This window comes from Lacerta agilis, chromosome 8 (assembly GCF_009819535.1).
Source record: "Lacerta agilis isolate rLacAgi1 chromosome 8, rLacAgi1.pri, whole genome shotgun sequence".
In the NCBI taxonomy this organism is placed as follows: domain Eukaryota; kingdom Metazoa; phylum Chordata; class Lepidosauria; order Squamata; family Lacertidae; genus Lacerta; species Lacerta agilis.
The window spans coordinates 77,073,433-77,100,626 of NC_046319.1; the positions used below are offsets into that span (position 1 = coordinate 77,073,433).

Consider the following 27,194-nt stretch of genomic DNA (forward strand, 5'->3'; position numbering starts at 1 on the left):
CATGGAAATAAGAACATCCAAAGTGCTTCTGGAATATTCGCTGGTTTTCTCTTTTCGGCCACGATAGGGGAAGAAAGCAGCCTCGTTTCAGTTTGGAAAAGCCGAAATGACAATGCCTTGCCAGAGCGGGAGCAAGAAGGGGAGGTCCCAAGAAGGTGTGAGTGTTTGGGGGGGGCGGGGCGGGGAGTAGGAGCAACCAAAAAAAACAACAACCCACCAAATGTTTCCATTTCCCAGTTCTTCAACCCTTTGGCAAAGTTGGTCCCCTCAGGCCTGATTCCCCCTGCAGCTTTATCCTCTGGCGACGAAAACTTAAAACGCTCGAGCTAGGGGGAAGGAAATAAAACCACCCAGGAGGAAACCAGGAGCCACAAGGCAGATTCTGCTCATCTCCGCTGCCCGAATGAGACTGAGGTCTCTCTCTCTCTCTCAACCGAGCTTGTGCGATTTCAGAATTGGAAGGTCCCCCCCTAGAGAAAGGACCCTGACTTTCCCCGAGATCCCATCAGCAGCATATCCTGGACTATAGGAGTGATCCCTCCAAATCAGTCACAGGAAAGAGGTCGAGAAGGATCTCGAGAGGATCAAAGCCCCAGAAGCGGTGTTTAGTCTACCCCACCCCACCCCCGCTCTCCCCGGACAAACGGATCCCCAAAGCCTGCAGATCTCAAAGACGGGAGAGTCGTAAAAATGCCCAGATGAATTTTCCCCTCCCCGGAACGCGTAACAATCCCTGCGAGGCTGGAATGAAGGGGCCCCGAAAGCCAAGGGTCAGCCCTAACACACTTCCCAAATCCCCTTTCTGAACACCTTCCTGTCTCCACCCCAAAATTACCAGAAAGCCCCCCCCCTCCCCTGCTCTGTACTGAGCTGGGGAAGGTGGCCAGTAATAGCCCAGCTGAGGCTAATCCACAGTTGGCTGGCATCAGGATGGAAAAATTCACACACACAAACATGCAAAGAGGCTACACATTCTCCTGAGGTTTTCGGCTTAGGCTAGCTGGGAACATGATGATAGGACCAACAAAGTACCCCGGAAGAGTTTGGAGCTGGCGGGCAGCTGGGCTGAGAAGCCATCCTCGCCCAGAGATGGCAGATCCCTTGTCGCTAAGACAAGGGGGCACAAGAAAGAGGCAGAGGTAACGGTTAAGCTCTTCCTCTTGAGCTTTGAGCGCCTGGGCAAACTGAACAGTTTCCTCCGGCAAAGGTGGCAGGGGTTGGGTGTGTTTGCACATGCCTAACGGAGTCGAGCTTCTAATCTTCTGAGACAACAGCCATCAGCTGGAGGAGGGGCAGGGGAGAGGCTGCCCAAGGCAGCCCTCAACCTCCACCCCACTCCTCTAGGCTGGTGGGTTGCAGAATTAGCTGGAAAAAGATGGAGAGCCGGGCCGGGGGGGGGGGCAGGGAAAAAAATCAGAGTAGGTGAGGAATAAATAACAGTCTTCCAATATATTAAAAAAAATGTTATCTAACGTTCCGGCTGCCGTTTTCTCATGTTGCCTGTGCGCATTACACAACGCTAGCAAAGGAGAGGGTCGCCCTGGGACAGTACCAGCCTTCTGGGGGTGGGGGTATTACAGATGCAGTCCTCAGCACACACACACACACCCTGCAGGAGATGCTCAGGCTTAACCACCACCCCACCTGCCCAAACGTCCCTTGCTTTGTAGTGAAGGCTGATGTCGGAAGGAAATGTAACCAAAAAAAAAAGGGAGGGAGGGAGGGAGGGGATTTGTTGTTTGCCTAGCGCAGGGGTCTCCTGGCAAGAAGGGGGGGGGCAAGCTGGCAGAGGTGGAGGGCAGCTTACATCATCCCCATTTGCAGCAGCGAATTGGCATACATCATTGGCTTGACGTTCGGATGAGGCTGGGGAAGGAGGAGGAGAAGTATGGTTAGGAAAGGTGCACCCCCTTCTAGAGCAGGGGTCCCCAAATCAGGTCCCCGTCCCCTTGGTTCCATAAACTCCTCCCCGGTGCCCCCTGCCCCATCAAAAGCACCACTCAGAATTGTAGCAAATTGTTCCAAGTCCAATTAAGGCTTTTTGGTTTAACTGGTTCAACAAAACCGACACACTTGATCCAGTGATACCAGCGTGAACAATATTTTTTACGCCTTCTTACGAAAACAAGGGTGAAGGAAATGGACAGCGTAAAATGTTTTTACACGGCTGCTTCCTGAGCATGCGCACACGCCTGTGAATACAAACAGATTTGGCCAAATGGATCGTCCAGGGTCATCCAGTCCAACTTTCTGCAGTGCAGGAATCTTTTGCCCATTGCAGGACTCGAACCCACAGCCCTGAGATTAAAGGCCTGTTTGCGTGGCAAGATCCCCGGGAAGGGGGCCGAGAGGGAGTTGGGGCATTGGTGCAGGCGCACTTGAGAGCTGTGCGCGACTGCTAAGCGCATCGTTCCAGTAGGGGAAGGACTCACCACTGCTGTGAACTGGTGGAATTCCGGCCGCAGGTCTGAGCCTTGCAAGTGGATGTACGAACCCTTATTGCCCATCTGGTCACTGGGAAAGAGAAGGTGGGGAGGAAAGGGTGGGAAGAAGAGGGTTAGGGCAGCATTTTCCTCAGGGTTTTCAGGATCTCCCCCCCCCCCCCAGAAAAGGCGTGGAGCGCCATCAAGGGAGGGCATTAACAGTTTGCACATTATGGGGGCTAACAGGCCGGTAAAAGGCACAACAGGAAGACCCAAAGCAGAGGAGCGATGGATCAAAATTTGGGGGCACTGCCAAGCTTACAAGTATGGTTAGGGTTAGGGCATGTGGTCTCTGAAAGGCTGCCCAGAAAGGAACATGGCCCTTTGGCTGAAAAGGGCTCTCAATCCTTGATTTAAAGGCTCTCAGGTTAAGGCCTTTCTTTGCCCGAGAGCCTGGAGAGGAGCTGCCTATCAAAGCAGATAGCAGCTGGCTAAGCGTCCCACCAACCTGAGGCGGCTTCCAGGGTCCCTCTCCGAGGAAGGCAGCCTTTGTTAAAGAAGAAGAGCTCCCAACCTCTCTCTGCTGGACAGGAGCGAGCCAGCAGAAAGCCACACTGAGCAAGCTGGAGTTAACTTTTTTATCAGCACGAATAAGGATCTGCACAGGAGGGCCAGGCCTACATCTCTGGCAGTTCTTGCCCCCACGAAGCAGTTGCTGAGACTGAAAATCCCCGCCTCCCTACAGCTGGCTAAGTCCCCTCCTCTCTAGGTTTCCCCCCAAGCAATCAGAGACTGTGCCTGCGTGAAGCTAACTTCTCCTCCGCTCTGTTCATGCCTCTCCTGGTCCTGGGAGACAAGGGATAGGGAGAAGAGTTTGTCACAGCAAACAGAGGTGGAAAGACCCCCTGGCTCCTTTGCCATTCTGACTCGTCTCTGCCTCTTGGCCTCCTGCTTCAATTTCTCCCTCTGTTAACCCTCCAGCTTCCAACACTTTCTCCTCCCAGCCTTCTCCCTTGTGACCCCTCGATGTTGCCCCACCACCGCTCCCCAGGCTCGGAGCCTTATTTTCTTGGGGGTTCCCCAGCTGGCTCCTGCCACCATTCCTCTGCATTCAACCAGTCTGCCTTCCAAGCAGTACCCTCTGCTTTCCGGTCAATGGCTGCCATCACCCTCTGTTGGCTAAGTCCCACCTCCACTGTCGGAGGCAGCAAATGCTTCTGAATGCTGGTTGCCAGAAACCGCGGCAGAGATTGGCTCTTGTGCTCAGGCCATGCTTGCGGTCTTCCTGTCTTCTGGCCGGCCGCTGTGAGAACAGGATCCTGGACTAGACAGGCCAGACTGGACCCAGCCGCCAGGCTCTCCTCCTGCCCCAGCCGTCCAAGCAGGAAGTAGCGCACCACCTGCCAGTTAACTCTTTCCCTAGGCTGATGTATTTATATTGCAACTACAACTGAGAAAGCTTATACCAAGAACAAACTCAGTTGGTCTCTAAGGTGCTACTGGAAAGAATTTTTTTTATTTTGTTTTGACTATGACAGACCAACGCGGCTACCTACCTGTAACTACAACTGAGAGGAGAGAGAACGGCTGGAGCGAAATGGGACTTTTGGGAATAATGGATTAATATTTGGTAAAGAAAGAGGAAAAAATATGGACAAATAATTATTACACGTAGCAGTAAGGATATAGATCTTCACTTGTGGACTAATAAAATATTGGATGCGTTAATACGAATAGAAGCCATAAATATTGCAGCTGTTGAATAAGGGACTATTATTATGATTGGAATACAGCTAGATTAAGAAAGACTTTGGAAGCAGAATTTTTTTTAAAAAAATATTAAACCTGTAATTCTAGCACGTGGGGGGCCCACCAAAATTACACAATTGGATATTTGATCAATTGGTATTTGATTTGGTATTGTGATTTGATATGGATATAACGAGGCGTATTTTGGATTTTTGTAATTGTAAACTAATAAAAAGCAAAGACACCACCTTGCCGACAAAGGTCTGTATAGTTAAAGCTATGGTTTTCCCAGTAGTAATGTACAGAAGTGAGAGCTGGACCATAAAGAAGGCTGATCGCCGAAGAATTAATGCTTTTGAATTATGGTGCTGGAGGAGACTCTTGACAGTCCCATGGACTGCAAGAAGATCAAACCTATCCATTCTTAAAGAAATCAGCCCAGAGTGCTCACTAGAAGGACAGATCCTGAAGTTGAGGCTCCAGTACTTTGGCCACCTCATGAAAAGAGAAGACTCCCTGAGAAAGACCCTGATGTTGGGAAAGATGGAGGGCACAAGGAGAAGGGGACAACAGAGGATGAGATGGTTGGATAGTGTTCTCGAAGCTACTAGCATGAGTTTGGCAGTGAAGGATAGGCGTGCCTGGCGTGCTCTGGTCCATGGGGTCACGAAGAGTTGGACCTGACTGAACGACTGAACAACAACAAAAAACTAATAAAAATTGTTTATACATAAAAAGTAGGAAGTAGAGCACCGCCACGGCAGTGTGCCCCCTCTCACACTCACCAGTAGTTGGGGGCAGAGAAGACAGTGACGCACTTGCCATCGTGGGCCATCTCATACCCTTCGGGCTTGACTTCGTGGCTGCGGATGATGTAATCTAGCTGGTTGCGCTCGAGGAAGCTTTTGGTGACGTCGGGCCCAAACTGGCAGCTCACGCCACGCTTGCTGATGGACCGGCCGTTCTGGGTGGAGGAGAGAAAGACACTCTTTGGTGCAACGGCAGTCTTATAAAAATGAGATTGGGGTGTGTGTGTGTGTGTGTGTTTCGGGTGCCCAGTATGCAGGCGACACCAAGAAATCCACTGGCATCCATCTGTCTCGGGAGACGGAACCAGGCAAAAAGAAGAGCTCTTGATATAAACTCTACAGCAGAATTCCCCAAGCTTGGGTCTCCTGCTGTTGTTGAACTACAAGTCCCATCATCCCTAGCTAACAGGACCAGTGGTCAGGGATGATGGGAACTGTAGTCCAAAAGCAGCTGGACCCAAGGCAGGATAGAGAAGGGCGTACCAGAGGTGGTGCTGCTCTGTACACCGAAGACAGCACTCAGCCCAGCAAGGGGCAGACTCCTCCACAGAATCTTTGTGAGAGGGGATACCAGTCCCCAAGTGTAATTTAGTCCCGGGGAAATGCTACTGTCCCTCCCCACCCGGTCAAAATGCCCAGGGAGATCTCGAGATGAAGAATGAAATCAAAGAAGCATCTGAAAGAGGAGACGTCGTAGTCATGGAGCAACGGGCATGCAGCTCACGAGTCTCACCAAAGCAAGACCTACCTGGGGTTGAGGGTCTGACCAGAGTAAGTCGCACATGGGGCCTGCAAATGAGGAGGAGGAGAGTTCAATAAATGAGCGGGAAGGAATGCAGACACAGAAAGCGAGGCATGTGGCTGGTGGGCACCAGTGTTGGCTGCCAGCTGACTGCCGATCAACCACCTTGGGCTCTGCGATTGCCAGGTGAGGCCTTGCTGGTGGTGCCACCACTGGGGGGGGGGGTGTGTGCCTGGCTGGTGCTGAGTCGTAACAGGGCCTTTCCTGTGGCGGCCCCCCAGTTGTGGAATGCCCTCCCTAGTGAGGTGCGCCAGACTCGCCATCATCGTTAACTTTCAGGAGGAATTTGAAAACATCCCTGTTTGCACCCAGGCACTTGGTGACTGAAAACTACTGTTCTGGGCAACCCTAAGGTCACTGGGCGGAAGAATGGTTCTTAATTGTAACTGCTTTTAGCTGTTTTGAATTGCAGTCGTTCTGAGAATGCTTTCACCAGTTTTCAAATGTTTGCTTTGCTTTTGTTTTGCTATCTTGGGCTCTTTGGGGAGTTAAGGGCATGATATAAATTCAATCAATCCATTAATCACAGAATTAAACCTGCCTTTGCCTGGTGCCCTCTAGCGATGTTGGACTGCAACTCCCACCAGCCTACTGGACTCTCCTTTATTGGAGGTTTTAAAGTACAGGTTGGATGTCTGTCTGCCATGGATGCTTTAGTTGAGAATCCTGCATGGTAGGGGGTTGGACTAGAGGACCCTCGGGGTCCCTTCCAACTCTACAATTCTATGAGTCAACTCTCAGGCATTCTGCCCTACCCCTAATCTGCTCAGATCTAGGGTTTACACCTCTTTTTTCCTTCCCTCTCCAAGCATGGCTTTTCTTTCTTAATAGCAGCTGACTGGCAGCAGTCTTCCCCATCACATTTGTCTCTATGCCAGGAAAGCTTCACCTGCCAAATTTCTGCTCCTCAAAAACAGCGAAGCAACAGCAGGACAGTAGGTGGGTGGAGAAAACAGACAGACAGCCAAGCCTAAAACTTTTAGATGACTACATCGGTCAGATTCGCCAGTCAATCCCAAAAGGTTCAAACTAACAAAAAGGTTCCACTAGTGAATTGAGGCAGGAAATTTGTATTTCCCCCCTCTAAGAAGGGCAACCGCAACCTGCTAGGCAGGAAGGAAGTGAAGGGGGGGAGGGCTGTCCTCCCACACAGGGCGGTAAGATTGTCCTAATTTTCAGAAAGCATCCTGGTGGAGTTTGTGGGAGAGACAACCCATCCAAGATCCCCTTCTCCACGGCAGGAAAAGCCACCCTCGTTCCCTCCGAATAATTTGCCATAAATTAAGTGCAAGTGGCAAGTGCCATCTTAAGAGAGGTGCTCTTGGAAGAGAAGGGGATGCCTCTTCTCAGATGGTGTGTGCCGTGACTCACGCTACACCTGTGCATCCTCGAAAAAGAGAGAGCTGCTTTCGTTGTGGCTCAGAACAGTTTGCGCAAATTTATGCCCGTTTAAATCGCTTAGTCCAGAGTTTCCTAAACGTGGGTCTCTGGCTGTTTTTGGACTACAACTCTCATCATCCCTGACCACAGGTCCTGCTAGCTAGAGATGATGGGAGTTGTAGTCCCAAAACAACTGGAGACCCAAGTTTGGGAAACTCTGGCTTGATCGACCAACACCTGATGCAATGAATCAACAAATATTTCTTTTGGTGACTATTCCCTCGCTTGTAGCATTGATAGCCTTACCCTCCACTGCAGTAGCTCTGGGGCAGAGCACCTGCCTCGCACGAGGAAGGTCCCAGGTTCAGCATCTCCAGGTAGGAGGGCAGCTGCTGCCAGTCAGTGCAAACAATATGGAGCTAGATGGACCAAGCGTCTGGCTCATTGTAAGGCAGCTTGCTTTGCTCCTATGGGTACACAAGGCTACCCAATCCCCACCAGGCAATTCATTCCACCCCAGCCCTTTGACCCTGCCACCGCTCACCCGAATCTGGAGGTTGCCGATTCCTCTCGATCTTCCTGATATCATCTAACGTTATGCCATCTTCACTGAAGAGGCCACCGTGCATTATCTATCCAGGGCGAGGGGGGAGAGAAGAGGAGAAAGAATAGCAAGGGTCACAAAGAGTGCTCAGCTGAGCTGCAGCCCCCCCCCCCAAGCTGCCGGCTCCTCACCAAGACTTTGCCGTTGATGCACTGCGCCAGAGGTAGCCACTCAAAGACCTCGCTGAAGAGCTCAAACATCTGGGCTGTGTATTTGGCTTTGACCTCTCCCTCAAACCCATAGATCTGGTTCATATTGTCCGTTTCGTGGTTCCCTGGAGAGCAGGAGGAATTAAAAAGGCCAAAATTCAAGGGGGATTTTGGTTCGAGTTTGCAGGAAAGGGCTTCTCCCTCCCACCAACAAACTTCCAGGGCTGATGACATTACAGTCGTACCTTGGAAGTCGAACGGAATCCGTTCCGGAAGTCTGTTTGAATTCCAAAATGTTTGGAAACCAAAGCGTGGCTTCTGATTGGATGCAGGAAGCTCCTGCTGCAAATCGGAAGCCGCGGAGTTTGGCTTCCAAAAATAGTTTGCAAACCGGGACAGTCACTTCCGGGTTTTGCGGCGTTCGGGAGCCAAAACATTCAAAAACCAAGGCACTGTACGACTCTATTATTAATTATCATCGTCGTCGTCGTCATGCCACTCATCTGACAGGCTTGCCCCAGCCACTCTGAGAAGCTCTAAGAAAGTATTAGAAAAAAAATATGCCTTCACCCCGGTATGGTTCCCCTTCATCACCCACACAGCCCAAAAAGACAATGACAATGAACTCAGGGAACTGTAGCTCTGGGAGGGGGAAACGGGGGGGGGGTGTTTCCCTAACAACTCTCAGCACCCACAACAAAGGACAGCTCCCAGGGGTCTTTGGGGGAAGTCACAGCTGTCTAGAGTGCCAGGGAGCAAAGAGGGTTGGTACGAGGCGACTGTTTTGCAACATCTCAGAAGATGGAGCCCTGTGCTTTTTGGGAATGTGTAGTGCAGCCTGCTGCGGCAAACCAAAGACCCACCTGCTCTCACATCCTGCTTTCGCAGTGGCCCACCCGATGCATGTTGGAAGCTCGCAAGCAGGTTGAATGAGGGCCACTGCCCTCTCCACCCTACCCGAGTTTCCCCACAGGTGGCGTTCAGGGGCACGCTGCCTTCAAGAGGGAAGAGGGAGCACAGCCACCAAGGTTCCCCCAAGAACGAAAGAAAGCAGGGAAGCTAGAGCCACCCCCTTGCCCTGGAGAGACACACAATCTCAAGAGGAAAGCCGTCAGGGATGAACTCAGCAAGCAGCTCGGGAATGTGGGTTCGTTACACTAAAAAGCTCGACACGGAAAGCCATAGGGTGGCGTGGGAGGAGTGCCAGGCTTCTAAAGTCATATACGTGGGGCAGGGCGAGTGGCAGGAGGTTCCTAAAAGCATTTGATAAAGGAAAGGAAGGAGGAGGATTCAAATCACAAGAAACGAGATTCTGACTTCTGAATACCAGGCGCTGGAAACCACAGCAGGGGAAGAAGGTTCAAATCCTGCTTGCGGCCTTCCGGCGGGTATCTGGCTGGGCAGATGTTGGACTAGATGGGCCAATGGCCTGATCCGGCAGGGCTCTTCTGATGTTCTTACCTCGAAGTAGGTGGAAATGATCCGGATACAGCAGCTTAAAACCAAAGAGCGTCAGTATCACCTCCACGGAGAAGGAGCCACGATCGACAAAGTCCCCGTTGAATATCTGTGGTGGGGAAGCAGCTGTGCTCAAGGAAAAAAAACCGTAAAAATGCAGCCTTTCCATGGCGGGTCCATGTGGATTCCCACCCCACCCCCTCCCCAACTTCCTTCTTGTCATCTGATACATCTCTTCCCCAAGAAATGCCACACCTTGTCTAGAGCTCTTGGGAGGGCAAGCAAGACAGGTAAACACAAACTGAAGGATAGATTGCCGTGATGGGACAGAGGGTGACAATGAAAGGAGCCAAACGTGGCTTCAGAAGAGCTCAGGGAGCAATGACAAAAGCAGGTAAACGTTGCTATGCAAGGATCCTGCCCTCGCAGCAAAAATACAAAATGAAAGGGAGGAGAGAGGTTCACCTGGATGAACCTGCAGAGCATTCCAGCTCCCGTGGTTCTAGCGAGGCTCTGAAAGCAAGCTCCGAAAGCAAGACCTAGGCATGTTTACACGGAAGTAAGTCCCATGAGCTCGTGGGGGGGATTGTTCTGTAGTAAGGGCATCTAGGATTGCAGACTGAATGTGGATCCCAGGAGCCTGTACAGAATTCCTGGAAGCCTCAACGTTCATTAGCAACAACAGCGGGTGGGGAGAGCAAAAGGGGGGGGGGGAAGGAAGGGGAAAGTTTCTACCCTTCACATTCGGAGAGAGAAATCTGAGCACGTATGGACAAAACACATGGCAGCAAGAGGGCATTTCCAAGTGAGATTTCCAGCTCAGAAGTCTTCACATTGCCCAAAACGTCCCACACCCAAAATTAGGGGAGTGGCAGAGAATGAGCGTTACTTCTTAATTCATAACAAATTAATTAAGAAGCAGCAACACATTTTTTTTAACCAGCCCCTAATCAGCAGGTCCCAGGGTGGGATACGGCCATTCAAAATTCAGTACTAAAAGTGGGTTAAAGCAAAGTAACAGCCACTGGAATTGGGTGGGCCCTGAAAAAAACACAACTGAGGCGTCAAAGAGGTGTGTCTTCAGCATCTGCCAAAAGCTGTATAGTGAAGATGCCAGACGCACTTCCAAGGTGGGTGGGTGCAAGTCACACAACTAAGGGGCTGCCACAGAGAAGGCCCTCACCTGGGTCACCACACACACACACACACACACACACACACACCTTGAAATTTTGGGGGTTTCTGAAAGTTACCAAGATGGCTCCCTCTGCGGATCTTCGCACCCGAGAAAAGGTCTGCAGGGAAGGTGGCAGCCTCCAAGATCTTTCCCCCCGATAAATTCAGGTGTACACAGAAGTTCTACAAACTGGCCTACAATTTTCCCGGATGGAAGGAAGCGTTTGCCCCCAGCAGGCCGGTTCCCTCACATCTGGGTGTGCGGAGAAGGGGGAATTGCCGGAAGTCGCACATGCCGCTCCTTGCTCCCCAGGTCCCCCGCCGTTTCTCCCTTTCCCAAGTCCGTCCATCCGTCCCCTGCCAGGAACCCACCAGCGCAGTTCCCTTTCCACCCAAGGAGGAGGAGAAACAGATGAACAAGGCCTACAGCGGCCCTGGAGGAGTGGCAAGAAAGGATACATATGGATTCGTTTCCGACGGCAGCCCGTTCAATTCAAATATATTCAGGAGGTCGTAATACTGTCCGTGGGTGTCTCCGCAGACAGTGATTTTCTCTGTCTGGAACAAAAAAGAAGCGGGGGGTGGGGTGGGGAGGCAGAGTAAGACAACAGAGGGAAGAGGCGTGAAGCTCAGCCAGATAACGCTTATTTATAACCAACTATTTTTGGGTGCTTCTCCTCCTCTCACTCTTTGGATTTCCCCACACAAGACATTCCTGCAAGAAGAAATCTATGCAGGGCACTATAGGGCTGACGTGGTGACAGGGGTGTCGCGGGGGGGGGGGGGGGCGGAGGGCCCCGGGCAGCGCCCCTGCTGGGGGTGACAGATCGGGGGGCGGCCCCACCCACTGGTGTTTTTTTTTTTTTTTACTTTTTTTAAAATTCTTTTTAGGCTATTTTCGGCACTGCCGGGGTGGAGCCGCAGGGGCCGCCAGTGAGTCGGGGTGTCACCCCCTTCGCTGGCCGCCCCTGCGGCTCTGCCCCGGCAGCGCCGAAAATATCCCCCGCCCTCCAGCAGCTTTTCGCACCGCTGACTGGCTTGCCGAGCCGGGGCAAGGAGAGGGGCGGGCCAGCAAAGACGGGTGACACCCCTCTTCGCTGACCCGCCCCTCTCCCTGCCCCACTTGCGCTCCCCCGAGGGGGCCCGGGCGGCGGCTTCGGGAGTCTCTGCAGCCCACAGAGGCTCCCAAAGCCCCCGCCCGGCATCCCCCGGGGGCGGGGCGTCTCAGTGTGTTCGTGCGTCATGACGTCATGACACACGCACCGCAATGCCCCCGCCCCCAGGGGTGCCTCTTGGCTTCCCGCCCCGGGCAGCCAAGGGGCTAGGAACGCCCCTGCGTGGTGAACCTGCGCAGAAGTGCCTTGCTGGACTCTGACCACTGGCCATGCTGGCCAGGGCTGAGGAGAGCTGGGAATCCATCAGTGCCTGGAAAACCCAGGACACTCCCCGCCCCTGCTTTAAAGGGATGGGTGGCACACAGGATTTGCAGGCGGTGTACGCCAACCCAGACTCCTTTAACTGTTCTGGCCTCCTTTGCAGAATGACAGCACTTCAAATCTGCTGGCAAACCCGCAAGAGGGCCCTAAGCTCTCATGATTATTCCCAGTATTTCCTCGGAAGGAACAGCAGAGGTGACAGCAATAAGCAGTCTGAGCCTGTAATGCGGATAAACTTTCGTGCTGCCGTGGTGGCTCATGGGGACAGCAGTCACGAAGCAAGGCATGGCTGCACTCTGTGTGTGTGTGTGTGTTGTGTGTGTGTAGCGAGAGAGAGAGATCACTTGGGGAGCCGTGATCTCTCTCGGAATCCCGGCATCATATGGCCAGGGATTCACCATACTCTCAAGCTAATGGAACGTTAAAAGTTCTTAAGGATGGGATGCAGCGCAGACGCTTTCGAAAGAATGACTGCCGGGCAGTTCAAGGAGTTCTGAAAACCTGGAGATCTATTTGCAGAATGGATCTCCCAGGCCTTGATGGAAAAATGTAACTCATGGACAGCAGGCTAGAAGGAAAAAGAGTAAGACTGCAGGTGATTTCCAGATTATTTTGACTGATTTTATGTCTTATGTAATGACTGAAGAAGGCTTGGTTACTGCCCTGCGCATCTACAGAGCAGTATTCTGGAGTGAAATTTTTTTTTGACAGGTCCCTGTCTTTTTGTAATCCAGGGAAGCTGAGGAACTGTTTGGTATCTGAAGAAGTGTGCATGCACACGAAAACTCATACCAAGAACAAACTTGGTTGGTCTCTAAGGTGCTACTGGAAGGAATTTTTTTGTTTGTTTGTTTTGCTTGGAAGATATTAGTCTTTGTATGTTTCCTTTTCTCTTCTGGTTTGAATTTTATAACGTTATTTAAAAATCAATAAATATATTACCCTGCCCCCAACTGGGGAGTTCTGAGAAGAAGAAGAAATGTCAAGGAGGGAGGCCCAGACCTGCAGCTTTCAAATTAAACGTTTTTGGCACAGAGACACGCACCTCTTTTAACGTAGTTTCTACTAGGGTGGGGAGTTTTGATAGCACCTCTTTCACTTGCACCAAGATCTGCAAGGAGGAAGGGAGAAGTCAGTTAGTGAGAGAGAGAGAGAGAGAGAGAGAGAGAGAGTGCACATACAGGCATGGTGGCAGAGAAGAAAGATGAATGCAAATTATTATCACATTTATATACCACCTTTCTTCCAATGAGTTCAAGGTGGCGTACATGATTCTCCCTCTCCACGTTTTATCCTCTGAGGGTGGCTAGGCTGAGAGGCAGTGACTGACCCAGAGTCACCCAGGGAGCTTCAGGACCGGGTGGGGATCTGAACCCTGGTCTGACAAGCAGTCTAATCCAGTGGTTCTCAAATGTTTTTCCTCTGGGCCAGAGTGGCTGGGGCAACCCAGCCAGATGGGCAGGGTACTACTACTACTACTACATAAAAGTTTGCTTGCGCCACACTAAATTTTTAATTGACAAGAAATACATATTCTGCAAAAAAATAAAAAATTATACTATCCTATCCTATACTGAAATGTTTAAATGTTTCTTTGATTGTCCTTGAATCCTCCCACCAGCCTCACCTTCCAAACCCTTTGAGAACCACTATTCTAACCACTGCACCAAGGGGGGACGGGACGGGGAAGAAGAGTCGAGGCTTCCAGTGGGTATGGCTTGGATTAGCTTAGATCAACCTTCGCCATCCTCTTGCCCTCCGGAGGTTTTGGACTACAACTCCCATCAGCCCCGGCCAGCACCGCTGAGAGATGACCTGGGACAGGGCCTTCTCAGCAGCCGTTCCCCGTTGGTGGAACGCCCTCCCTAGTGAGGCGCGCCTGTCTCCCTCATTAACGACACCCAGGAGGAATCGAAAAACATTCCTGTTCACTCAGGCGTTTTGCGGGCCGAAAGATACCGTTCCTAACCCTGAAATTATTAGCTGGGAGTATATGCGCAGCGACTGTTTTTAAACGCCCTTAATGATTTGAAAAGCCTGTTCTGCTGTCTGCCATCCTGGCCTCCTTTGGAAGAGCAGGGGAGGCATTTAAATGAACACGTACCCGGCGGAAATGTCACGTGGCTGTGGCCCACAAGTGCCAATGGCCTGCTGGGATATGTACTGACACTGTGCATGAGATATGCCTTCAATTACGGGCAGGCTGCAACGATCCCCTTAGAGCAACCTCTTGCAGCTCCAGGCCAGAGTATAGAGAACCCAGTGTTTCTGCAGCCCTGGGGGGCGGCTCTCAAGGGAGGAAGAAGAAGAAGAGGAGGAGGATGAGTTACCTGATAGGCACATTTCCTGTGAAGCTTCTTTTGATCCTTGTACCACTGCATTAATTCCTTCATGAATGCAAGCGTCACTTTCCCGTTGTCCAGCTTCGGGCCACTGTACTCGTCCTCAATAGCTGGGGAAGCAGGAAGATGGAAGTTGGGTGGAGAGGCAGCACGCGAACACAAGGCCAGCCTAGCATCATGCCGGGGGGGGGGGAGTCCGCCTGCCCCTTGGCACCCCAAGCGGCCGCCCAGGTAACACCCACTGCGTTACAGGTAAGCAACTGCAGGTTCAATCCCTCGCCGGCCGCTTGCCTTTCACAAACGGCTCCATCCCAAGCTGCCCTGGGAGCCTTTTTCCTTCTGGCAGAAGAGTTTTGAAAAGTTCCAAGTAGACAAAGCTGGGCACATCATCGCCCTCCCTCAGACAATGATCTCGGGAGGCCTAGTGCATGATTCCTCCTTGTGCTTCCTTCCTTCTGTTCAGACATAAGGGAGAGGGAGGGAAAAAAGTCTCTCTTCCCAAAAGGCCAGCGGTTTTCAAAAGCTTTTTATTTTTATTTTTAAGATCCTCCATCCGTGTCAGTTTCTCTGCTGAGGAAAGCCCTGCGTGCTGCATGTTCTAGGACACCGTTCGTCAAACTTGGGTCTCTGTTTATTTCATTAAATTTATACACCGCTTGATTGTTTTGTTTTTTAAAAAAGAAAAACCCAGCAACCTCAAACTGGTTTACAAAAAAGGAAAAACCATTAAATCGGGAAAAGTTTACAACACATCAAAACATACAGTGAGTTAAAATACAGGCAACGACTGTGTTAGGTGCCTCCAACTGATTCGTGACTGTCCACATGCGCATCATGCTATCCCCGGAAGTGGCCAGAAAAGGAGACATAACAGGGGCCGGGGGGGGGGGGCCAGAACAGGGTGGAGCAGGCTTAGGTGGGCTCCACCGACGCATGCAAAACAGTCGTTGCCTATACAAAAACAGATCAAAATTCACACCGGCTTTTCTAAGCATCTGGGTGGGCCTGACTAAACAGGGATGTTTCTAGCAGGTGCCAGGAAGAATTCAGTGAAGGCGACTGCTTGACATCAACAGGCAGGGAGTTCCAAAGCGCAAGCGAGGCTACACTAAACGGTCAGATTCTTACAAGCGTGGAACGGGTATTATGTAGCACCTGTGGTCATGCCAATTCCATTGATCGAAGCAGGCGAGCGGCAGCCCAGGGGGTGCACTGAGGGTCCCAGTCTGCCTTGCTGGGCCTCTCAAGAAGATTCCACCTAAACATTAGGAAGAACTTCCTGACAGTGAGAGCTGTTCGGCAGTGGAATTTGCTGCCAAGGAGTGTGGTGGAGTCTCCTTCTTTGGAGGTCTTTAAGCAGAGGCTTGACAGCCATCTGTCAGGAATGCTTTGATGGTGTTTCCTGCTTGGCAGGGGGTTGGACTGGATGGCCCTTGGGGTCTCTTCCAACTCTATGATTCTATGATTCAACCACTGTGAATCAAAGGGACACCGCGTCCCTGAAGCGGCATGTTGCAGGGAAATGGTAAAGTCAGCGGGACGGAAACTCCAACTTTCAGAAAAGTTCCACCGCTGTTACTGATCATAGAGGAGTCTCTTGCTACACCCCACCCCACCCCCAGCACCTGACTGTTCCCTGGGACAGAGGCTACCCTCTCCTACAGCATATTGCTTTACCGGTTTTCCAGAGTGTGGGCAGGACACCTGATTCCCAGAAACCATCACAGAAACGTAGAGTTGGAGGGAACCATGAGGATCATCTAGTCCATGCAATGCAGGAATCTTTTGCCCAATGTGGGGCTCGAACCCACGACCCTGAGATTAAGAGCTCATGCTCTACCAACTGTTTGCCCGAGGTGGAGGCAGGCAAGTGTCTGCGTGTTCACCTCAGAACAGTACCGTTTCTGCAAAACCAAAGTGTCTTGCCAGGGTTCCCTTCCTGTAATTGAAAAGCCTGCCACTGCCTTTCCGCTAATCGGGCTGAACTGCCAAACTTCAGGGACAGCAATTTCCCCTCCAGCTGCTCCAAATGCCAGGAGGCGCGAGGAAGGCCCTTGCTTGCAGAAAAAAGCTTTGAATGCAGAATCCACAGGCGTCCAGGATGAAACCGTGCAGTGGCTTAGTCCAGACAGTGAGATTAAGGGACACAGCTCGTGCCAACAGCTGGCCCGCAGAGGAGAAGACCAGTCTATTTATTTTACCTGATTAAGCCTCTCCACGCCAGGGATCTATTTATGATCAGAGATCTTGATCTATTTCGGGCGCTGGCAGAAAAACCTTGGCGCAGCCTCCCGTGCGAAATGGCATTAGTCACCAGCGTGAGGATGGCAGGGCTCCCTCGGAAAGGAGGGGTGGTGGGATGAGGAGGTGGTGCTGCCCAACGATGGCAGCGGCTCCCAATCCAGACCATAACAAGCAGGGGTCCAAACTAGCTAAAAAGGGGTTCCATCCAACAGAAGCTTGAAGTGGCTGCAAGCAGCAACCTTAGCCTTGCGCCAAGTCAAGAGACCTCCTCGTTGCCTTTGCTTTTTTGACTTCTAACAAGCCTGATCTCTTTCCTTCTGGGCCTTATCTCAAGCCTCTCTGGAAACCTATTTCAGACAGAGTTCTAGACAATCCCCAGGATTTCCTAGTGAAAAGATCAGTAACGGCAGATACTTTTGCCTGCCGTAACCTTTTTTTTTTTTCTCCTGCAGTTTCTGCCGGGGTGAAGGCAGTGGGCCTCTTCTCGAGCACACCCTCTATTCACTCAGGGTGTCAGGGACTGGGTGGATGAGGAGGAGCGGTGGGAGGCACCAGCCGGAAAACCCCCATGGGAAATCCCAGAGGAGGATGGCTCAGAGCCTTGGGATACTGAAGAAACAACAGGGTTTAGTGAGCAGGAGGAACCCGTGACAGGGAGCAGTTCAGGCTCTGAGGCTAAAGCAGAGGAGGGGGGGGTCAAGGGGCTGCAGGAGAATTCAGGGAGTCTCCCTCTCCTGCTGCGACAAGAATGCACAGAATAATGGGGGGGGGCAGAACAGAGACCAGAGGTGCGCAGACACAGTTTGAGACTGCTTGGGAAACTTCTGGGAGAGGAGGAGCCTTAGAGTGGGTGGAAGGCAGGAACATTCAGTCCTGGCAACTGCTCTATGGGGGCAAGACCTGCTGGGAAGTGTTGCCGAGTTGTACGCCATTTCCTTGAATAAAGAGTTGGGTTCACTGACAACCGATTCTGCGTCTTCCTGCTGGCCTGCGTCTGACTCCAGCCCTGACGCAGGGCAATGCTAGAGTCCTGTGTGAGCACCTTGGAGTATATCCCAGAATCCCCTGCAATATGCAAGAGTGCCACAGCAGATACTCCCGAGCACAGGAAGTCTGAGAACCACTGGGCTCGAGTCCAGCAGTTAAAAGATCTACTCTAGCACACAGCCTTGGGAAGAAACTGGAGACAAGCAATTCAGAGCAGTGAGCACAGGAGACGATACATACGATCATGAGCCGTGCCCCAAATCAGAGACTACGCAAAGGATGCTGGGTAATTGGGCCCCGTGGCACATCTTTCACGCCATCAGAGGGCTTGTTCCTGCCTCTTGCAGCCCTCTCTTTGCCTGTGAACATTACTATGAGGGTTCGGTCTCCGCACAGAGCATGTTAAAACACCCGTCAGAACGGCTGATGCCTGAAACTTTAGCAATGGGGTACTGATTAGAGCCCCGCTGAAGATGTCTCATGTGGATTAGCCGGAAGCTTGGAAGCTTCCCTCTGGGTTTCAGCTGCATCTTGAGCACCTTGCCCCAGTCAGGCCCCAGTCAACCCCCCCAGTACCCACTGTAACAGCTTCCCCCTGCCACAGCCGCCACAAACTCACTCATGTTCTCTATGTCCAGGGAGTCAACCACAGACCGCTTGTGCTCGTCACTGGCGATGGCCCGCTCGAAAGCCTTCTGCTTCACAATCTTATTGCACTCCTGATACTTCATCTTAGCATCCTTGTCGTTCGGCTTCACCTTGACAACCTGAGGGCAGAGGAGGGAATTTATATATATATATATATATATATATATATATATATATATATTCATCACCCACAAGTTGGGAATCTCGTAAATTCATGACTGAGCCTTTGTGCACAACACCAGTTTCTCAAAATGCGGTTTTAAGCGGGTAACAATTTTATTATGCTGCATTACAATTATTACTGCATATTTACAAGGTATTGTAAACCGTCCTGAAATGCGGCCTAGGAAGTCAGGTTATAAACAAGCTCCTTTGACACGTTTCTCCCCTCCTTTTGCTCTCCATCACAAAAAAAACATACAATGTCCTCACACGCACTGCGTTGGCACATGGAACTGCATCCATTTTTTGCTGAATCTGCTCCATCTTTTGCCGAAACCTTTCCAACCAACAACAGGCAGCTCCACCTGTCCGCAGGCCTTGTCTGACATACACTCTTAAAAACCTCTGAGCAAATGGAATGCTTATGAGCAATCCTGAGCTGCTGAGCTAATGGATAGGGTGGGCTTATATCACTCTGCTGAAACTGGAGGCCATCTACATTTACCTCGGGGTTTTGCCCCTCCCCACTCTTAGCACCCCTGAGGGGATAAATTGACAGAGCATTCCCCACCCCGAAAACCCTGCATATTCTGTCCTGAACTTGATACTCCTTTCGTCTCTGACCATTGTCAGGGCTGGGGACGCAGGTGGCGCTGCGGTCTAAACCACTGAGCCTCTTGGACTTGCCAATCAGAAGGTCGGTGGTTCGAATCCCCGCAATGGGATGAGCTCCCGTTGCTCTGTCCCAGCTCCTGCCAACCTAACAGCTTGAAAGCACGCCTGTGCATGTAGATAAACAGGTACTGCTGCGGCAAGAAGGTAAACAGCGTTTCCGTGCACTCTGGCTTCCGTCACCGTGTTCCATTGCGCCAGAAGCGGTTTAGTTATGCTGGCCACATGACCCGGAAAGCTGTCTGCGGACAAATGCTGGCTCCCTCGGCCAGAAAGCGAGATGAACGCTGCAACCACATAGTCGCCTTCGACTGCACTTAACCGTCCATGGGTCTTTTACCTTTTATTGTCAGCACTCCACAAAGCCAATTACTGGGTGGCCAATCACAATAGCACTTCCCCATCTTGCCCAGAAAAATAATGCCATCCGGGCAATTCTTAGTGAAATGAAGAAGATTTAGTGGGGGGGGGGCATGTGTCTTCTCTCACTCTGTCCTGGAGCTTGGAGAACAAGGAACATCAGGAATCTGCTACGCTGTTCAAAAGAGGTTCCTTTGCTACTTCATACCTTTGCCACACTCTCATGCGAATGAGAAAAGGCCACGCTCCTCCCCAAGTCTTCTGTCTTGAGTAGCAGGATTGGGGAGAGGAAGGGGGTCGTGGTGGTGGTGGCCTGGCATTGTCCATACATAATGGCTGGCTAGAAAGCCGAGCCAAGATTTGTGGACTTCCGAGGAATTATTCAAAGCTGACACTGGCTTTGCAAGCTTAGCCCTGTGTGAAGCAACATGAAACCCACCCACCCCGGTTGCGCCAACCCTAGATGCTCAAGAGGAGAAAGCCGCCACCCCGCTTACCGTCTCATAGTCCCGCAAGGCTGCCTTGAACTTGCCCAGGGCCATGTTGCTGGTGGCCCGCCTGTAATAGCCTTTGATGTACTTCTTGTCCAGCTCGATGGACTTGGTGGCGTCGGCCAGGGCGTAGCCGTAGCATTCCGTCCGCAAGTAGGCCAGGCTCCGGTTGCCATAGTAGATGGCGTTGGTGGGGTTCAGTTCAATAGCCTGGGTGTAATACTTCACGGCATTCTCGTAGTCCTTTGCTGGGAGAAGAGGGGAGGACAGGCAGGAAACGGCTGTTATCAGGGAGCCAACGCATGTCGCCAGAAGCAACCCTTTGGCTACGGAGCCTGGAGGTGCAACTAAACATAGAATCATAGGGTTGGAAGAAACCACAAGGGCCATCCAGTCCAACCCCCTGCCAAGCAGGAAACACCATCAAAGCATTCCTGACAGATGGCTGTCGAGCCTCTGCTTAAAGACCTCCAAAGAAGGAGACTCCACCACACTCTTTGGTAGCAAATTCCACTGCCAAACAGCTCTCACTGTCAGGAAGTTCTTCCTAATGTTTAGGAGGAATCTTCTTTCTTGTAGTTTGAATCCATTGCTCCGTGTCCGCTTCTCTGGAGCAGCAGAAAACAACCTTTCACCCTCCTCTATAGCCTGGAGAAGAGAAGGTTAAGGGGTGATATGATAGCCATGTTTAAATATATAAAAGGATGTCATATAGAGGAGGGTGAAAGGTTGTTTTCTGCTGCTCCAGAGAAGCGGACACGGAGCAATGGATTCAAACAGATGCCGAGCTTTTATTATTTCATTAAATTTCCAATACTGCCCTTCATCTGAGGATGACAGGGCGGTTTAAAATATAAAAGCACAAAAATGCACATTCCTCCATGACTGGAAGAGGCACCCAGGGAAGGGGGACCTAACTCTGGTGCAATTCACCTAAATGTTCAAGCAGAAAGGCACACAGTGCATTTAGCTCAGTCGGTAGAGCCCGATACTCTTAAATCTCAGGGACGTGGGCTTGAGCCCCACATTGGGCAAAAGATTCTTGCATTGCAGGGGGTTGGACTAGATGATCCTCACGGTCCCTTCCAACTCTACAATTCTATGATTCTTCTTTAAAGAAGAACCCACATTTTAGCTCCCTTCTGGTGTTACCTTCCTAGCCAGTGAAAGGCATTGACCTTGGCCTGAACATGACCCAAGGTCACCTCTAGACAATACGTTAATAGCTTAGACCAACTTCCCCCAAGCTGCTGGCCTCCAGATGGGAGTATGATTCCCATCAGGTTGGTGGAAGCTGTTTTAGACCAAGATGATAGCTGTATGGTAAGCAGACACATGACTGTGTAGCAACTTCCTTTGCTACTCAAGCCCCGAGGCATCTATAAGGCATCTACAACCCTGTTCCTTATCGCCAAAGAATCAGAAACACAAAGGCAGATCCACAGGTGCTCCAGTCATCATGTGTTTCCGCTGTTCCTATTATGTCCACACCGCAGACTTTCCCTCCCCACACTGCAATGCTGGTAAGATGGACCGCTGGCTACTCCCAAACTGCAGAGGTGGGTGGGTCTTTTGGGGGAGCATTCCCCCATCCAGCCTCACTATAAACCTCCACAGCTGCAGCCCCTCCCTCTTGCATGAATGCAACCTCTGTTTCTTTGCCCTCACCCATCTCAAAGCAGCCCCCAGACATGGTTTTAGGGTTCCCACAACCTGATCAGAGATGGACAAGAAAGGCATAGCTGCATGTTATCAGCATGTTGGTGAAATGGAAGCCCAAACCTTTGGATGACTCCCCTCTGTGGTTTCAAGTTGATGTTAGAGCGCGGGGGACAATACAGACCCCTGGAACCCCGTAAGCTAAGGGGCAAAAAGCAAGAGCTCTCCCTCACCATCATCTGGGTATGCCCGTCCAGGAAGGAGCAAAACCACCAAAGAGCCTCCAAAGAGCCCAGGGGTCAGTAAACTTTTTCAGCAGGGGGCCAGTCCACTGTCCCTCAGACCTTGTGGGGGGCCGGACTATATTTTGAAAACAATAATGAACGAATTCCTACGCCCCACAAATAACCCAGAGATGCATTTTAAATAAAAGGACACATTCTGCTCATGTAAAAACATGCTGATTCCCGGACAGTCCGCGGGCCACATTTAGAAGGTGATTGGGCTGCATCCGGCCCCCGGGCCTTAGTTTGGGGACCCCTGGTCTAGCCCCAACAGACAATCCAGGCGGATACCAATGGCAGTGGTATCAAAAGGAGCTGAGGTTCAGGAAAAGTAACAGAGCAGCACTCCTCACTCCAACTACCTGGCCCACTCTCAGGTGTAAAGTCATCCACAAACAACCATCCTCAGGCCCCCTCCAGACAGAAAGGTTGATGAGACTGATCCACCACCTCTAAGCCACAAACCTGGTGAGCTGTAAAATGCCAACGGATGCAGAGCTTTGGACAGCACAACAAGCAGTGTACCAACGTCCTGCGCCCAAAACGCTCCTTGCTTTGCTTTTCTGCTCACAGCCTGGAAAGGGCTTCAGTTGGGCACTCCAGGAGAGCGCTGGTTCCCCTTCCTCAAACGAGTGTCAACGTAGGGTGGGACAGCATTTGCTATTGCTCTCTCCACAGCAAAGGCAACCAGGAGCCACTCCTGTCCCCAGAGCTTATTTTTCCTTTAAATCATTTTTAACCATGCACACACATACCTAGGAGCAAGTCCCACTGGGCGCATGCATAGGAACGAGCTGTTAAACAGATCTTGGAGGCCAATGAAATTATGGAAGGAGATGACTCCTCTCTCTTGGGGGCAGCTAGGAGGGGACATTCTCATTGACAAAGATACTCCTCTTTAAATAAACTCTTCTGCTTACTTGCTTAAGAAAGCTGGAGAGACCAGCCAGATGGAGATATCAGTAGCCAAGATGGCATCCAGAAATCTCCATGTGGTCACAAATAGACCCATGCAAGCCACAAAATGCACCTAGAGCCCAGCTAATTTCTAACACTGCCAATGGGGCTTGCTTCTGAGTAGACAGGATTGTGCCATTAAACAACTTTCTGTACCCAGAATCAGGGTGATAAAGAGTGACAAAGTGGAAGGGCTGAACTTTTAACAGATATTTCAGCAAGAAGCAAAGATTCTGATTTGCCTTAAGGATTTAAAGTTAGAACTAGGGTGGAAATAATGCTAGACTGACGACAACACAATCAAATTTCCCCCAACAAATTACAAGTTATGCTTTTTATGTATGCAATGCCAGTGGGGACAGAAACCAAGAGTACATTATGGCTCTGCTGAACTGAAATAACCAAACATGTGAATGTGGGGCAAGTTACCGCAGCTTTTTTTGACAAAATATAAAGAGACAGAATTACTCCAGAAAATAAACAGAAATGTGCCCATTTCCATATATGTGAAGCTGCCATCACTTGTCTCCGTAGAAGCCAGAATTACGAGGCTGTAAAAACATCTTGTTTCAGGGCATTAAAGGAGAACCATATTCTGAAAGTTGGCAGAGGTTCTACCAAATGAAACAGAGTCCAAGAGGCCTGGATTGTTTAATTACAGAGTTGGTCATCATGTGACCCGAGGGCACAATGAAAGGTTAAGCATCATGGCTGCAAGAAGGCAGAAAAGCCTCCCAAATCCATCTTTAAGAGCCAGGTCTCAAGGAAGGTGTTGGAGGCTTAATAACAAGAGCTCATAGAGGCCTACTTGAAGGAAACCCCATTCTGCCATATCCCAAAATGGCAAGATGGACCAAGTCAGATCATTGGTCTATCTAGCCCAGTCTTGGCTGGCAGTGGCAATCCAGGATTTCAGGCAGGAGACATTCCCAGCCTTTACCTGGATTTAACCTGGGACCTTCTGCACACCAAGCAGATGTTCTACACCTGAGCTATCACACTTGTTCTAATAATTTGGGTCACTCCTTTACACTCTCCTAAACAAACACACCTCCACCACTTACTCAGCCAGAATTTCCCCATTCATCTTTGATTCAACCCTCCTAAGAAAGTTATTGGGGAGAAAACCTCTTCAACAAGGCCATCTACTCCCTCACTGGGTGCTGTGGATCCAGCCTGCTGTGCAGCAATGCCTGCAAAACTCTGCAAATCTGCTGCCACCTCCAGAGATTAGGATCCCTTTGAATGCTAATCCTGCAAATTGATCACAATGCTTTCCCCCCCAAATAGATCATTCTAGTGGACAGACCACGTGACATGGGATGGAAAGCAGAAAGCCTACTTGCTTGCAATTAACAGGTTTAATGTAACAAGGAGGAAGGAAGACCATTAACCTGCAATTTGCTTGGCGTTTTTCTTACCTAGGGGACATCAAGAACCCAAGTATGGCTAATTTCACACATTCAAGTCACAGACAGTTATTTGTTCCCTTACATGATGCAGGGGAAGTGGTGGCTGCCCGGCTGCCCAACACATCTCACCTTTAATTCGCCATGTGAAGCACATACCTCTTCACATGTTTGTCCAAGGTGACATGGTCCCTTTAACTACCCTTCTTCTCCCCCATGGAACCACAGATAAGCATCCCTAAAACCTTCCAAGGAAGCCACTGTAGGCAGACCTGTGTTCCCATAAGTTGCTCTGCCCAAAGAGGACTCTTCTTCCTTCCAAGCCAAAATTAAGTCCTTCGCTTTGCTGCTGCAAAATCCAATGGGTTCCAATTACAAACATGGTTGATTCCAATTAAAGACTGGAAAGAGCCTTTTGACAGCAGGAGCTTATTCCACAGCAGAATAATGTACGTCAGAAGGCGATAGACTCCCTTTTACTGCAAGTTTCTAAGGCAGGAGCTGTCTGTCCTATCAGGGGGATGCTGTTGCAGCCAAATTCACCGCTCAGCCAAAGGGGTTGAGCTGGATGACCTTTGGGATCCTTTCCAATACTATGACTCTATGCCCTCTACCCCATGAGCCCCCTCTTGTGGACAACCAGCCCAGGACAGGTTTCATACTTTCTCCCTCACTGGCTGAGCCCCCCTCCCCACACACATCCCAAGGGAACATCTTCCTTGAATCCTCATCCTCCATCAAATGGAGCCAGTGGAGCCATATGTCCTCTTTTTCCAGTACACGTCCTCTTTTTCACAGGTGTGTAAAATAAGAGTCACCACAGCGATCCATAGTTAAAAGCAGAAGTTGGCAAATGTGTCCTCTTTCTTGATCTTCAAAATATGGCACTTGGATTATGAGCTCTGGACTAGGACCAGGGTTCAAATCCCCATTCGGTCAGGAAGCTCACTGGGTATGACCTTGGGGGCCAGCTGCAGCCTCTCAGCCTAACCTACCTCACAGGGCTGTTGTTGTTGTTGTTGTTGTGGGGGTTCGACGGGAAGCGTGGGAGGGTGAAGGGGAGGAGCCATGCAGATTACTTTGAGCTCTTTGGAGAAGGCAGGAAATTAATGCAGTAAATAAATAATTTTATTATTATTATTAATGCTCCCCCTCATTAGTCCTCTCTCACACAACAACCCCACATGGGTGGCACAGGAGGCCCCTCACTCACTCCACCCCACACATCTCTTTCCCCACATTGGGACCCCCAACTCCCTAGAGGAAACTCTAATCAAAAAGCCCCCTCCCCACAAGCAGCCCAGCCCTCCCACTAGCCACCTCTTCACTCAGATGCCCCTCATTGGCTCCTCCCCTCTGGCAAACCCCGCCCCTTTCCCCACGGCTCCTCCCCTCCCGACTCCGCCCCTTTTCCTCCCGGCTCCGCCCCCTCCTCTCCTGCCTCCCTCAAGGTGCCCCGCCCCCTTCCCCTCACGGCTCCTCCTCCTTGCCGGGCGCTACCTTTGAAGAAGTCGTTGGCCTGCGTCTTGAGGGCCTCGGCCCGCTCCAGCGCCCCCGGCTCGCCCTCCTGAGGCGGCCGCCCGGAGCTCCCTCCGCCGCCGCCGTTCTCCGCTCGCTCTCCCTCCGCCATCGCCGCCGGGCCGTAAAGCGAGCCGCCCTGACAACCAGCGAGCAAAGGGAGGAGGGGGAGAGAGCCCACCAGCCGTCAAGCGCGGCGGTCGCAAACAGGCACCTAGCGGGAAAAGAGCGCGGAGCGGGGGGGCGGAGCTGGCGGGGACGTCACTTGACTGACGTGCGGTGGAAAAAGGAGGGGGCGCTTGGCGCCCATGCGCAGAACTGAACCTGAGAGGAATCCTGGTGGTTTCCCTTCTCTCGCGCCGAGGAGGCGGGGCCTGAGCGACGCGCCCAACCACAGAGAGGGGAGCGGAGGGGATTCCTGCCTCATACACCGGCCTAGAGTGTCCTCCAGGACGAATGGAGGCGGAGCCAGTACCATGATAGGCCGACAGCCTAAGAAGGAGGCGTTACACGATTAGCCGCGGTGGTACCCGGAGAGCCACGATTGGTTGCTTTGTTAGGATAGGCCGGCTTCGAGAGCAAGGTGGAATGTCATTGGCCCGTGCCTATTTGCAGCTGGCAGGGGACGTCCTGTCGTCCTCTGAGCGCGTCACTTGCGTTGGAAGACAGTGGAGGGGGAGGTCCGGTGCAAAGAGGGAGATCCTGCGAAGCGATGCTGATGCATCACAAATCGGACGCTGTTCATTTATTGAAGAAAACCTTCCTCCTAAAGGAATCCAGAGCAGCGTACAAAATATTATGTACTGTGTTGCCTTATTGTGTTGCTATTTATTATAGCAATATATTCGGATCATATAGTATTCGGATCATTTTTAATACTATATATTAATATTAAATATTAATAGCTATTAGATATATTAATATTAATCGATATCAATATTATATAGATATCTAATATATATTAATATTAATATATAACAAAATATATTGCTATAATAACAGTAAAGCAACACAGTGTGGTGAAATGTAATACTGTACTGTAAAACCAGCACCTCCATGACTTTGTCCAATCCTCCTTTAACGCCATCCAAGTTGGTGGCCGTCACGAGTTCATTCCGTTGTTGAACTACCGGTATGTGCTGTGTGACACATACATTTATTTCCTGCTCAAGTTTCCATGTCTCCACCCCCCCCCCCCGTCCCACTTAAGGTTGCAAAGCAGACTAAAACAGCGAGGAACCTTTCTGAGTTCTCCACAGCTATTAATCATGCAAGGGGGGGGGGAGAAATAAACTGTAATAAAATCTTAAAAATAGGGCAGATTTTGTAGCCTGGAGGACTCGAGGTGAAAATTGCAAACTAATTTAATTAAATTCTGCCAAGTATTAAGCTCCACCTAAGGCTTTGTACACACCAAATATATAAATCACATGGCCTCACCCAAAGAATCCTGGAAACTCAAGTTTACCCATCAC

The 27,194-nt window shown here is 50.8% G+C and overlaps 1 protein-coding gene across 1 annotated transcript; it reads right to left on the reverse strand.

Annotated features, from left to right (window-relative positions):
• Positions 1 to 1,705: 1,705 nt before the first annotated feature.
• On the reverse strand, positions 1,706 to 25,846 carry LOC117051773 (serine/threonine-protein phosphatase 5). The gene is made up of 13 exons (XM_033158426.1): positions 25,702 to 25,846; positions 19,899 to 20,140; positions 18,179 to 18,326; positions 14,317 to 14,438; positions 13,032 to 13,097; positions 11,010 to 11,108; positions 9,378 to 9,483; positions 7,899 to 8,041; positions 7,708 to 7,795; positions 5,730 to 5,770; positions 4,958 to 5,136; positions 2,433 to 2,514; positions 1,706 to 1,866 (listed from the first exon to the last, which is right to left on the reverse strand). Exons 1-13 carry the CDS (start codon positions 25,829 to 25,831, stop codon positions 1,804 to 1,806), a joined length of 1,509 nt encoding a protein of 502 aa, XP_033014317.1. The 5' UTR covers positions 25,832 to 25,846; the 3' UTR covers positions 1,706 to 1,803.
• Between the last annotated feature and the right edge of the window lie 1,348 nt (positions 25,847 to 27,194).

Excerpts from the sequence above, each read along its gene's own strand:
- LOC117051773 (XM_033158426.1), bottom strand. The coding sequence starts at position 25,831 with ATGGCGGAGGGAGAGCGAGCGGAGAACGGCGGCGGCGGAGGGAGCTCC. Across the intron at positions 8,042-9,377 it reads TCATTTCCACCTACTTCGAG|GGAACCACGAAACGGACAAT; the intron begins GTAAGAACATCA and ends CCTGCTCTCCAG. Across the intron at positions 5,137-5,729 it reads GGTCAGACCCTCAACCCCAG|AACGGCCGGTCCATCAGCAA; the intron begins GTAGGTCTTGCT and ends TCCTCCACCCAG.